An 11,283-nucleotide genomic window follows, 5' to 3' on the forward strand; every position below is an offset into this window, starting at 1 on the left:
CCCCCCCCTTCCTCCATCACCGCCAGTGCAGGAATCAGTGGCCCAGGTGGGGAGGATGTGCTAGGGGCTGCACGTGGCCGGACGAGGCTGGGCCTGGGGGGCGGTGCGGACCCCCAGCTCCGTGCCAAGGGGTCTGTGCCCGGAGAAGGGCAGGGCGGTGCGGCCAGCTGGGGCCTCTCCAGCTCTTTCGTAAGCTCTTTAAGAGCATTTATGGAATTAAGCCCCGTAATCTCCTTCCTCTCCCCCTGCGGCGAGTAAAGATCATCCCCGGCTCACCCAGGGGGAAGCTGCCGCCTGGGGGAGCCTGGGATCGATCCCAGGCATCCTGAGCATGGCCCACCCATGTCTGCCCACTGCACCTCGCTGCCTCGCAGGGCTGGCCACATGCATGCCCTGTGCATGTCCGCGTCTCTGCCTCGGGACCTGGCTTTTGCACCGTGCTGCACCCTGGGGGGGTGGGACTGGGGGATCCGCTGCACCCGACTGGGGCTGCCCCGAGTCACAGGCCGAGGGGCATCCTCCAACACGCGCCATCCTCTTGCCCCCTGCTCAGAGCCTGTCGGCCTCGCCGCCCGAGAGCCTGCCGGACGAGGAGAGGCCGGGCGGCGCCGGCCTCAAGCGCAAACGGGAAGACAAGGACCTGGCAGGACATTATGTGAGTGCGGCCTGCAGCATGGCCCAATGGGTAGAGCACCCAGGGAGCCTTCACTTCCCCTTGCACAGACAGGCCGGCTAAGCTGGTGTCGCTCCCTCCCTGCCTCAGTTTCCCCTTTAACAACGTGAGCTGCCATCGGGGGGCTCAGACCCTCTCGCCGATGCCTTGTCTAATTAGACCGAAGCTCACCGGCTCCGTTAGGTGTACGGCGCCGAGCACGCCGGATCCCACCCTGAATCCCGGTTCACGAATGGGCTTTCCCGTGCTTCTTCCTGGCTTTAAAATGCAGCGGGAAATATTGGGCGGGGGGCAAGGTGGGGGAGCGCCGGCACCATCTGGCTCCCTGGCTCGGGTAGCGCGGGTGTCGTCGCCATGCTAGCCCAGGGGGCCACGAGAGAGGCACGAATGCAGCTATGTTGTGTCACACCGCTTCTCCCTCCTGCAGGACAGCGACGGGGACAAGAGCGATTACAACCTGGTCGTGGACGAGGTGAGTTTTGCCCTGCGTCCCTCCTCCTCTCCAGCCCAGGAGGGAGACAGGATCGAAGGCAAGAAGCTGCTGTCGGCCTTGCCGCTCCGGGCTGGCTGCGCGGTCACCCGTGTGGTCCCCCGAAAGGCCCTGGGTGCTCCTGTTGCCTCTCGCCTGCAGGACCCCCCCTCGGAGCCCGGCAGCCCAGCCCACGCGCCTGGCGGCAAGCTCCCGCCCGCCCGCAGGGACGTGCCCGACAGCCCGGCCTCGCTGGGCTCCAGCCGCAGCACGACGCCCCTCAAGCTGAAGGAGCAGAGTCTGGTGAGGGCAGTGCTGGCACAGGGGTGGGGCGTGCGGTAGGTGGCTGCAAAGCAGGTACCGCACGTGCCCTCCACTGCCCCAGGCTCTGCTCACGGGGGCCTGGGCCTGGCACGGGATGCTCGGCCTGGACGGGTGTCGGGACAGTGATGCCGATACTAAAGGCTCTTCGTTGCAGACGGACGTCTCGGCCAGCACGCCTGCCCCGAAGTCCACCGGCTCTTCCCCTCCGCGCGACACCCTGACGCCCGGCCCCGGCCCCAGCTCCGTGACCCACCTCCGGCAGAGCGCCACCAAGACGCCCGCCACCGACACCATCAGTGAGTCTGGGGCTGCGGCTCGGGCAAGGGGAGCGGGGCCCCCGGGACGCCCTCCCGGCCCCGCCTGACCCCGCGCTCCCCTGTCTCCGGCCCAGCCCTGCGCAGCCCCCTGAGCGTATCCAGTGCCTACACGTCGTCCTTCGGGATGGTGCCGCACGCGGCCATCAACGGGGAGCTCGCCGCCCCCAGCACCTACATGAGCATCCACCTCTCTCCGCAAGTCAGCGGCACCGTGATGTACGGCCGCTCGCCCATGGTGAGTAGGCGCCCAGCTCCGCTCCGGGAGAGCTGCTGCGCTCTTCCCCCAACAGTGTGCCTCTCCACGAGCCGGGGGAGGTACCTCCTGCTGCCAGCTTGGGGGTGTGGGTCAGGGCAAAGCCGGGGAGCCCACATGGGGGCTAGGGAGGGAGGAGCTGAGTTACCGTACTTCCTCACATACAACGCCTCCCCCAAAAGATACGCCCCTTGCTTTTCAAAGTCACCAAGTGGCAGCGGCGGGGAGGCAGCTGGGCCTGCTCCTTGCTCTGCTCCCTGCGGCTCTGGCCCAGCTTCTCCTTCCTTCTTTGCCTGGCGAGGCAGAAGCTGCTCTTACTGTATTGCTCGCATATAATGCGCACTCCAGTCCCCAGCTGCTGGCTTTCGGGCAAAAGGTGCCTGTTGTTGGCGAGACATTATGGTACGTGGCTCGGGGTGAACCACCCCCAGCCCCAAACCATGCCCCAGCTCCCCCGCGACCTCGCTGAGCGGGACGTGTCTTTATGGGGAGCCAGACACGGCCTTGTGTTGTGCCTGGCAGACAACAGGGCCCCCCCAGTCCTGCAGGGTCAGAGCCCTTCGGTGCGGCTGCTCCTCCCAGCCTGCGCGGGCCTTGGCACTGGGATCTGCTCACCCAGCCCCATTGCTTTTCCAGGTGGCATTTGAGTCTCACCCACACCTGAGGGCCTCCAGCATCTCCTCCTCGCTCTCCAGCATCCCTGGAGGGAAACCGTAAGCGTGGGCAGCTTTGCCTGGGGGCCGGAGGGTGGGGGCCTCCGGCTTTCCCAGCGGCGGGGAAGGAGTGTCGCACAGTGGTCCGTGCGCAGCACAGGAATGCAAGATTTGCTTGCTGCTCTCAGCTCTGCCACTGCCTCCCTGCATGGCCCTTGGCAACTCCCTTATAGGCAACAGGCAGGGCCGTGCTTACTTCTCCCAGCCCAAGAACCTCCACCGTGGGCAGGGGAATCTGCTGAGACAGTCCCCAGCCTGCTCCAAAGGGGACGATGCCTTTTCCAGCCCCCATCCAGGACATGTTCTCCCCCCTGCAGAGCCTACTCCTTCCACGTGAGTGCCGACGGGCAGATGCAGCCGGTGCCCTTCCCCCCCGATGCCCTCCTGGGCTCTGGCATCCCCCGGCACGCCCGGCAGCTGCACACCTTGACCCACGGCGAGGTGGTCTGCGCCGTCACCATCAGCAGCTCCACGCGGCACGTCTACACGGGCGGCAAGGGCTGCGTGAAGGTGTGGGACGTGGGGCAGCCGGGCACCAAGACGCCCGTGGCGCAGCTGGACTGCCTGGTACGGGGCAGGGGGAAGGAGCCGAGGGAGGGTAGCGGGGACCAGTGCAACCAGAGTAGTAGGGCCAACTCCCCCCAGGGGGTAAAGCATCACATGGGCAGGCTTTTGCACCAGTGGAGGATCTGGAGTAGGGGGTGAGGGCTGAGTTGCGGTAGGGGGTGCTGTTGGCTGGGCACCCCCAGAGCCCCAGATCACTGACCACCACTCCCTGGCCCCTGCGCAGAACCGCGACAACTACATCCGGTCTTGCAAGCTCCTGCCAGACGGGCACAGCCTCATCGTCGGGGGGGAAGCCAGCACCTTGTCCATCTGGGACCTGGCCGCCCCCACCCCGCGCATCAAGGCCGAGCTGACCTCCTCGGCGCCCGCCTGCTACGCCCTGGCCATCAGCCCCGACGCCAAGGTCTGCTTCTCCTGCTGCAGCGACGGCAACATCGTCGTGTGGGACCTGCAGAACCAGACCATGGTGCGGTGAGTGAGGGGCTCCCCCATCCAGGCCTGCCCTCGCCCCTGGCTGGGGGCTGAGCAACGAAGGACACTTCAGCAGGGCTCTTTCTAGCTTAGAAAGTCAGTGCCAGTGCCAAAGGCGAGTCCCCTGATGCCCAGTCTCTCCCCGTCCCCCTGCTCCAGGCAGTTCCAGGGCCACACGGACGGCGCCAGCTGCATCGACATCTCCAACTACGGCACCAAACTGTGGACGGGGGGGCTGGACAACACCGTGCGGTGCTGGGACCTGCGGGAGGGGCGCCAGCTGCAGCAGCACGACTTCAGCTCCCAGGTGGGTGCCCAAACCCTGGAGGGCAGGGGCCCCCTTAACCTGCAGCAGGCACGGCCTGACTCCGCCTCCTTTTGCAGATCTTCTCGCTGGGGTACTGCCCCACGGGCGAGTGGCTGGCCGTGGGCATGGAGAGCAGCAACGTGGAGATCCTGCACGTCACCAAGCCTGAGAAGTACCAGCTGCACCTGCACGAGAGCTGCGTCCTCTCGCTCAAGTTCGCCGCCTGCGGTGAGAGCCGGTGGGGACCGTGTGTGCCCGGGGCTGCAGGGCTGGGAGGCTCGAGGCTGGGGTTGCCAGGGGACCTCTGTCCCCATCCTCCTCCCTGCCTGGGCTGCTGGGGGGGGCAAGACTCGGGGCAGCCCTGATTTGGGGCAGGGTCTCTGGGCACGGCTGACACACCGCTCTGCCAAGTCTCCGGAGCTGGGGAGGCTGCGTAGGTGGCTTCCTTTCCCCAGCCCTGCCCGTGCATCCCGGCAGAAACTGCCCCCACTGTCCCACTCCCCCTGGGGCAGCTTGGGCGCTGGCCCTGCTGACCTGGGCTCTCCCCCCCGCAGGCAAGTGGTTCGTGAGCACGGGGAAGGACAACCTGCTCAACGCCTGGAGGACGCCATATGGCGCCAGCATCTTCCAGGTGGGCAAGGGCATGGCTGTCGCCGCCTTGGGCGGGAGCCAGGAGGCAGCGGCCCCGCCAGGCCTGGGCATCAGGGAGGTGGGGCTGGCCTAAAGCTGCCCCTTGCGCTAACCCTGCCCTCCCGCCCTGCAGTCTAAAGAGTCCTCGTCGGTGCTGAGCTGCGACATCTCTGTCAACGACAAGTTCATTGTCACGGGCTCCGGCGACAAGAAGGCCACAGTCTATGAGGTGGTGTACTGAGGGGCCGGGGGCTCCCTCCACCCCGCTGGGACCCTTGACCAAAGCCAGGCCCAGAGACATCCATCCCTTCGCCCTCGGCTCCGGGGCTGCCTCGTGGTGGAGGGGAGCGGGGCTCCCTCATGCAGCGGTGCAGACTTCCCCATGGCTGCCCACACCGAGGGTGGAGGAACAGCCGCCCCTGGGAAGCAGCGAGCCTCTTGTCCTCCCTGCGTTCCCTTCCTGGCAGCCGCGGCAGGCTAGGGTCGGGGGCAGGGCCCCTGCTCTCTCCCTAGCCTTTGGGGATGGTCAGAGGGCCAAGGAAGAGAGCAGGGGGCAGGGAAGAGGCTAAGGCTGAGGCCAGGTCTTTCCCCACCTGATTTGCTACTGATTCAGCACCCGCCTTTCCCCCAGCCCATATGTGCCAGGCGAGGCCGCGTGCCCACCCTGTCCCAATAAACACTTCGGATTTTCTACCTGCCTGGACATCTGCTCATTTTAGGCGTCTGCTGCATCAGCCTGGCCTGGGACCGCGGGGCTCAGGGAGGAGTGAGGCCCCGAAACCACTATGAGCCTGCCCCAGCAGAAACTGTTCCAGCTGCGGGACCCCTCCCGCACCGCTGCCCATGTCCGGCAATGGTTGTGGAACCGCTGAGATGGGCCACAGGCCTCTGGGGCTTGTGGGGGCAGCCCTGGACTGGGGGCTAGGAGCCCGGGGATGACAGCCCAGGCCCCTGCCAGCCCCACAGCCTCCTAGCTCGAGCTTGCATGTGCAGAACAGGCGCAAGGTCCGTCTTCCTGGAGGCACTGAGGCCGGGCACCACCTGTCCATGCCCAGCCCCATTGCAGGGGAGAAGCTGGCCTGTCCCTAGCTGTGCAGGGATCTGCACTCAGCACAGGGCAACCCCTCCTCCCCCTGGCCCCTAGTCCGTGCTGGTGGTAGGAATGCCTCCCCCATCCAGCCCCCTGGAGCGATGCACCCCCAGGCCTGGGGGCAGGGGGCCCAAGCCCCATGTGCAGGCTTGGGGGGACCTGCTCCAGCTCAGACCTGGCAGCTGCAGCCAGGGGACAGCGAGAAGCAAGGCAAGGCCCTGGGTCCTGGATCCCTGCTTCTGCACCTGCCCCCTCCCTGCCCCGCCTGGCCAGTAGCCTGTGGGCACTGGCGGCAGCCCTGAAGGCAGAACAGGCTCCCTGCTGTGCCCTTCCCCTCCTGCTGTGACCTGTAGTGAGTGTTGGGGGGAAGAGGGTTTTGTTCCAGGGCTTCCCCCAGGACCCAGGGGGCTTGCTTGCAAGCAATGAAGGCAATGGCAGGGGGCTAAAGGGACTGGCTGAGCAGCACCAGCAGGCAGAGGGGGCCAGTCGCTGCCCCACGATGGTTGCAACAGCCCCCATGGCTGCAGGTAACGGAGTCTGGGATCGGCCTGGGATGGCAGCCACAGGTTCCCCAACCTTGCCCCCCGCCTTGGCAGGTCCTTCTACCTCAGACAGCTGCCAGGATGCTACAGGCCCCCTGCCAAAGGGAAGCGGGTGCCTGGTGCCCCCAGACCACATGGCCTCTGGCCCCGAGACAGGATGGCACCAGTGGTGCATGGCTGAGATGGCTCCCCCCAGCCATGGACAACCCTGGGCACAGGGGCACAGCAGCCACCCCTGCCTCCCCACAACCGGAGGCAGAGAGCACGGATGACACCACAGCTAGCACCGGCGCCTGGAAGGATCACGGCTGACGAGAGGGACAGGGTGCAGCCCGTGGGTAGGGCTGGGCCTTGGCCCCCAGGAGCAGGTTGGAGGAGAAGAGCAGCGGAGAAGCGAGGCGGGGGCTCCCTGCGGGGGGGGGGGATGCACTGTGGCCAGGAAGTGGGGCTCACTCCAAAACCCCCCAGGCACCATTGTCTCAAGCGAGCAGGGTCCCAGGCCGTAGCAGAGCCCCGCTGCCCCTTCGCAACACCCCAGCCCCAGCTCTTGCCCTAGCCAGGGACCTCAGCGCTGTTTTCTCTCTTTTTTATTAAATACAACCTAGACGCCGGCCCCGGCGCCACCCGCCCAGCCTTGGCAGCAACAAAAAGAGCCGGTAAAAAAAAAATCCCCAACGGCTGCCGGAGTCCGAAGCAGAAACCCAGCGGGAGCAGAGGCAGAGTCCTGGGACTGTGAGCCACACCGCCAGCGCCCCTGAGCCCCTGTAGGCGAAGAGGGATCCTGGTGGGGACCCCCACAGCTCAGCGCTGCTCCACCTCCCAACTGGGAGGGGAAGGGGGGGTCTTTGGAAACGGCCGTCGCAGCTGCATCCAGACAGAGGGGAGGTGGGGGTGGGATGGGTGCCCCGGGGTCCCCCAGCCATCAGCGCTCAGTAAATGACCTCGTACACGGTGGCCTTCTTGTCCCCGGAGCCGGTGACGATGAACTGGTCGTCAGTGGAGACGTCGCAGCTGAGCACGGAGGAGGATTCCTTGGACTGCAAGGGGGTGGGATGGGGTTAGGATCAGGAAGTGGCTCGGCATCCTTCCCATCCCCACCCCTCCCAGCTCCCGCAGTGTGGTTGATACTGGGCTGGTCCGGGGGCTACCCATTGTTCCCCAGGAAAGTGCCACCCCCTCAAGCCACCCCCACTGACCACTTCCCTGCCAGGACACATCACCCGGTCTCACCTGGAAGATGCTGGCGCCGTATGGCGTCCTCCAGGCGTTGAGCAGGTTGTCCTTGCCCGTGCTCACAAACCACTTGCCTGCGGGGAGAGAGCATCAATGAGTGACCCCCCACTGGACACAAGGGGTGGGGGGGGCTGCCTCTCTCCAGCCCCTAGAGTAGAAGGCCTCGGTAGGTGAGAAGGGAGCGCTGCAGGAGAGGCAGGTGCTGCAGTGAAGGTGCAAGACCATCTCCCGGCAGAGGGTGAGTCCAGGCAGGCTGTAAAGTGGGGCGGAGGGAAAGAGACATGCACCACAAGGTGCTGCAGCCCACAGCCTGTGGTCTGGCTCCCCGGTGGCCCCAAGCCCCTCACCGCAGGCGGCAAACTTGAGCGAGAGAACGCAGCTCTCGTGCAGGTGCAGCTGGTACTTGTCAGGCTTGGTGACGTGCAGGATCTCCACGTTGCTGCTCTCCATGCCCACGGCCAGCCACTCGCCCGTGGGGCAGTACCCCAGTGAGAAGATCTGCAAAAGGAGGCAGAGTCAGGCCGTGCCTGCTGCAGGTTAAGGGGGCCCCTGCCCTCCAGGGTTTGGGCACCCACCCACCTGGGAGCTGAAGTCGTGCTGCTGCAGCTGGCGCCCCTCCCGCAGGTCCCAGCACCGCACGGTGTTGTCCAGCCCCCCCGTCCACAGCTTGGTGCCATCGTTGGAGATGTCAATGCAGCTGGCGCCGTCCGTGTGGCCCTGGAACTGCCTGGAGCAAAGGGAAAAGGAGAAAGAGCGGGTGTCAAAGCATGGGTTGGTGTAGGGGCAGCCCCAGCACCTGCCCCCCTGCATGCTGGGATCACCCAGGAATGGCACCCCCAACTCACCGGACCAGTGTCTGGTTCTGCAGGTCCCACACGACGATGTTGCCGTCACTGCAGCAGGAGAAGCAGACCTTGGCGTCGGGGCTGATGGCCAGGGCGTAGCAGGCGGGCGCCGAGGAGGTCAGCTCGGCTTTGATGCGCGGGGTGGGGGCAGCCAGGTCCCAGATGGACAAGGTGCTGGCTTCCCCCCCCACGATGAGGCTGCGGCCATCCGGCAGGAGCTTGCAAGACCGGATGTAGTTGTCGCGGTTCTGGGGTGGGGGGAGAGCAGAGTCAGCCTCTCCACCAGCTCATAAAACCTCCCTCCCCTCGTGCAGCCGATTGCATCCTCCTTAGCGTGGGCTGTGGGCAGCTCTCAGCCACCTCTGCACATGGGGGATGGTGGGCAGAGACCTGGCTACCTGCACCGCGACCAACACCCGGCTGGCACAAGAAGAAGCCCTGAGCTTCACCTGTGCCCCATCAATGCCAGCACCTCTGGGAGCTGGGCCACAGGCGTGGCTGGCTGAGGAAGAGAAGCACAGAGTGGGAGCCTGGGGGGTTCAAGTTCATTGCCAGGGTCTCCAAGGCAGCCTGGAAGGCTCCCAACTCATCAGCTTCCTTGTTCACACATCCACACATGGCCCCCAGCCAGCAGGGGAGGGGAACTTGGTGTAGGACATGTAGCAGTACTTGCAATCCAGCACAGTGGAGGTTAAAAAAAATACTGCTGGGGAGATCACCTGCCGCCCCCAGCTCAGCCTGGGAGAGCTCCTGGGTTCACCATCCTGTTTTCCAGCTTTTCTACGTGCATTTTTTGCATATGACAAATCCGGGTCCCATGGTAGGGCTCACCTCCTGTCTCAAACCGCTACGGGGCAGAAGCCATATTCCACCCCAGATGAGCCAGGGGGTGCCTGGGGCATTGAGGCAGAGGGGTGCCCAGGGGAAGATGCCCTATGGCTCACCCCAGCAGGCTCGCACATGGTCCTGCCTACAGAGCAGAAGGTGCCCTGAGACCTCTGTAAGCCCAGCAGCCCACCCTGGGGTGCACCCCTGCTTGGGGACGCGCAGGAGCGGGGCAGTGGAGACGGGGACCAAGCAGGGAGCAGCTCAGACGGACAGAGACCCCCTCACGCTGAGCCCCTGCTGCCCTGTCCAGCCCACCCAGCCAGGGTGGGGAAAGGGCAGGGGCAGGAATTCATGAGGGCAGAACCTGCTCCATCCCAGCCCGAGATCCTTCCCTGGTGTAAAAGCTCAAGAGGTCCATGCCTGCCCATGCAGAGCTTTACTCCACTGGGGGGAGTTGGTCCCAACACTGGTTGCACTGGTTGCCCCCCCCACTTCTCCTTCTCCTCCTGCCCTTGCCCGTACCAGGCAGTCCAGCTGGGCTACAGGCGTCTTGGTGCCTGGCTGCCCCACGTCCCACACCTTCACGCAGCCCTTGCCGCCTGTGTAGACATGCCGCGTGGAGTTGCTGATGGTGACGGCGCAGACCACCTCGCCGTGGGTCAGGGTGTGCAGCTGCCGGGCGTGCCGGGGGATGCCGGAGCCCAGGAGGGCATCAGGGGGGAAAGGCACCGGTTGCATCTGCCCGTCGGCGCTCACGTGGAAGGAGTAGGCTCTGCAGTGGGGATGGGGGAAGCTGAGACCAACATCCCAGGCACAGCCCCACTGGCTGGTAGGGATGCTCCCAGGTCCTGCAGTGCCAGGGACAAGCCCAGCATTGCATCCAACAGGTCTTCAGAGCCAAGCGAGGGTGAGATGGTGCCACGCATGGGGTGGGGGGTGCCCTGTGTCTGTCAGCTTCAGCCCTGAGCAGCCTGGACACCCACCCAGAGGGGGCTGTGCCCACGGCCGATGCAAAGGAACCCCCATCACCCAACCCCTAGCTCAGGTCTCTCTCCCCCCCCATCCCCTGCTTCTCCCTGCCCCCATCCGAGCACCCACTTACGGCTTGCCCGAGGTCCCCGCCTGCATGCCAGCTGCCAGCCCGGGCACGCACATGTGGGGATGGGGGTCATAGCCCACCTAGCAAAGCAAAGCGGAGACAGGAGGAAGCCTGTTAGTGCCTGGGGGGCAGTGCCCAGAGCCCCTCCCCGCTGCAAGGGGGGACACTCACCAGAGGAGAACGGCCATAGCCACCAGCTGCCGCAGCCGCCCCATTAAGCTGCGGGGACATGAGCTGAAGCCCCGCGTAGGTGCCAGCGCCGGCCATGTCGCCGTTGACGGAGGGGTGGGCCATGCCAAAGGCTGCTGGGTACGAGCTCTGCATGGCCAGCGGGTTCCTCAGGCCCAGCGCTGGGGAGACAGAGGGCGTTGGAGAAGCCTCGGGCACCAGCACCGGAAGATGGCAGGGGAGGGGTGGTGACCTGTCACAGCCCTGGTGGAGACAGGCCTGGCCTCCTCTGCGGCTAGGACTGCCCCTGGGTGCGATGCACAGGCCACAGGCAGCTCCAGCAGCCACCAGCTCCTGTGGGCACCGGCCACTGCCACCCTCAGGGAGCAAAGCCCCACAGGCTGTCCCCCTCAGAGCCCTGCCAGGCTGGGCCGGAGCTCCCCACGCCGCCCGCCAGCCCAGCCTGCCCCGTTACCCAGCGAGTCCACCGAGGTCTTGGCGGTGCTCGGGCGGAACTGCTGCCCGACGCTGCTACTGGAGCCAGGGCCCGCGGACTCGCCCTGCGACGTCGGGGTGCTGGACTTCAAGCCGGGCGTCCCGGCCTTCTCCACCTGCCCAGGCAGGAGATGCGCTCAGTGCCTGGATACCCCAGCGCTCCCATCTGCCCTCCCACGGCACAGCCGCCTCCGTGCTCATGGCCACCTCCCTGCTGCACCCAGCTGGGCACCGGTCAAGCTGCTGCTTCTCTGGGATC

General features: G+C 65.9%; 2 protein-coding genes across 4 annotated transcripts in view; one reads left to right on the forward strand and one right to left on the reverse strand.

Moving 5' to 3' along the window:
* TLE2 (transducin like enhancer of split 2) overlaps nt 1-5,415 on the forward strand; it is a 38,483-nt gene extending 33,068 nt beyond the window's left edge. Inside the window, exons 1-12 of one of the 2 annotated variants that reach the window (XM_019513484.1) lie at nt 374-655; nt 1,101-1,145; nt 1,305-1,445; nt 1,621-1,762; nt 1,858-2,018; nt 2,673-2,749; nt 3,067-3,316; nt 3,540-3,787; nt 3,947-4,094; nt 4,172-4,322; nt 4,649-4,725; nt 4,858-5,415. In XM_019513484.1, the coding sequence (XP_019369029.1) occupies nt 389-655; nt 1,101-1,145; nt 1,305-1,445; nt 1,621-1,762; nt 1,858-2,018; nt 2,673-2,749; nt 3,067-3,316; nt 3,540-3,787; nt 3,947-4,094; nt 4,172-4,322; nt 4,649-4,725; nt 4,858-4,965 (1,815 nt within the window). In that variant the 5' untranslated portion in view covers nt 374-388 and the 3' untranslated portion in view covers nt 4,966-5,415. Of the gene's footprint in view, nt 1-373; nt 656-1,100; nt 1,146-1,304; nt 1,446-1,620; nt 1,763-1,857; nt 2,019-2,672; nt 2,750-3,066; nt 3,317-3,539; nt 3,788-3,946; nt 4,095-4,171; nt 4,323-4,648; nt 4,726-4,857 lie in introns of those variants that run through there. The other variant, XM_019513485.1, reaches the window with a different exon arrangement.
* A 1,512-nt stretch (nt 5,416-6,927) lies between these two features.
* Nucleotides 6,928-11,283, reverse strand: part of LOC109294905 (transducin-like enhancer protein 1) — a 33,102-nt gene continuing 28,746 nt past the window's right edge. Inside the window, exons 10-18 of one of the 2 annotated variants that reach the window (XM_019513486.1) lie at nt 11,005-11,140; nt 10,533-10,711; nt 10,365-10,441; nt 9,785-10,034; nt 8,435-8,682; nt 8,169-8,316; nt 7,937-8,087; nt 7,587-7,663; nt 6,928-7,393 (exon numbers count right to left, since the gene is read on the reverse strand). In XM_019513486.1, coding sequence (XP_019369031.1) covers nt 7,286-7,393; nt 7,587-7,663; nt 7,937-8,087; nt 8,169-8,316; nt 8,435-8,682; nt 9,785-10,034; nt 10,365-10,441; nt 10,533-10,711; nt 11,005-11,140 — 1,374 coding nt within the window. In that variant the 3' untranslated portion in view covers nt 6,928-7,285. Of the gene's footprint in view, nt 7,394-7,586; nt 7,664-7,936; nt 8,088-8,168; nt 8,317-8,434; nt 8,683-9,784; nt 10,035-10,364; nt 10,442-10,532; nt 10,712-11,004; nt 11,161-11,283 lie in introns of both variants that reach the window. The other variant, XM_019513487.1, reaches the window with a different exon arrangement.

This window comes from Gavialis gangeticus, unplaced genomic scaffold, assembly GCF_001723915.1.
Source record: "Gavialis gangeticus isolate Ggan-Ray unplaced genomic scaffold, GavGan_comp1, whole genome shotgun sequence".
In the NCBI taxonomy this organism is placed as follows: Eukaryota; Metazoa; Chordata; order Crocodylia; family Gavialidae; genus Gavialis; species Gavialis gangeticus.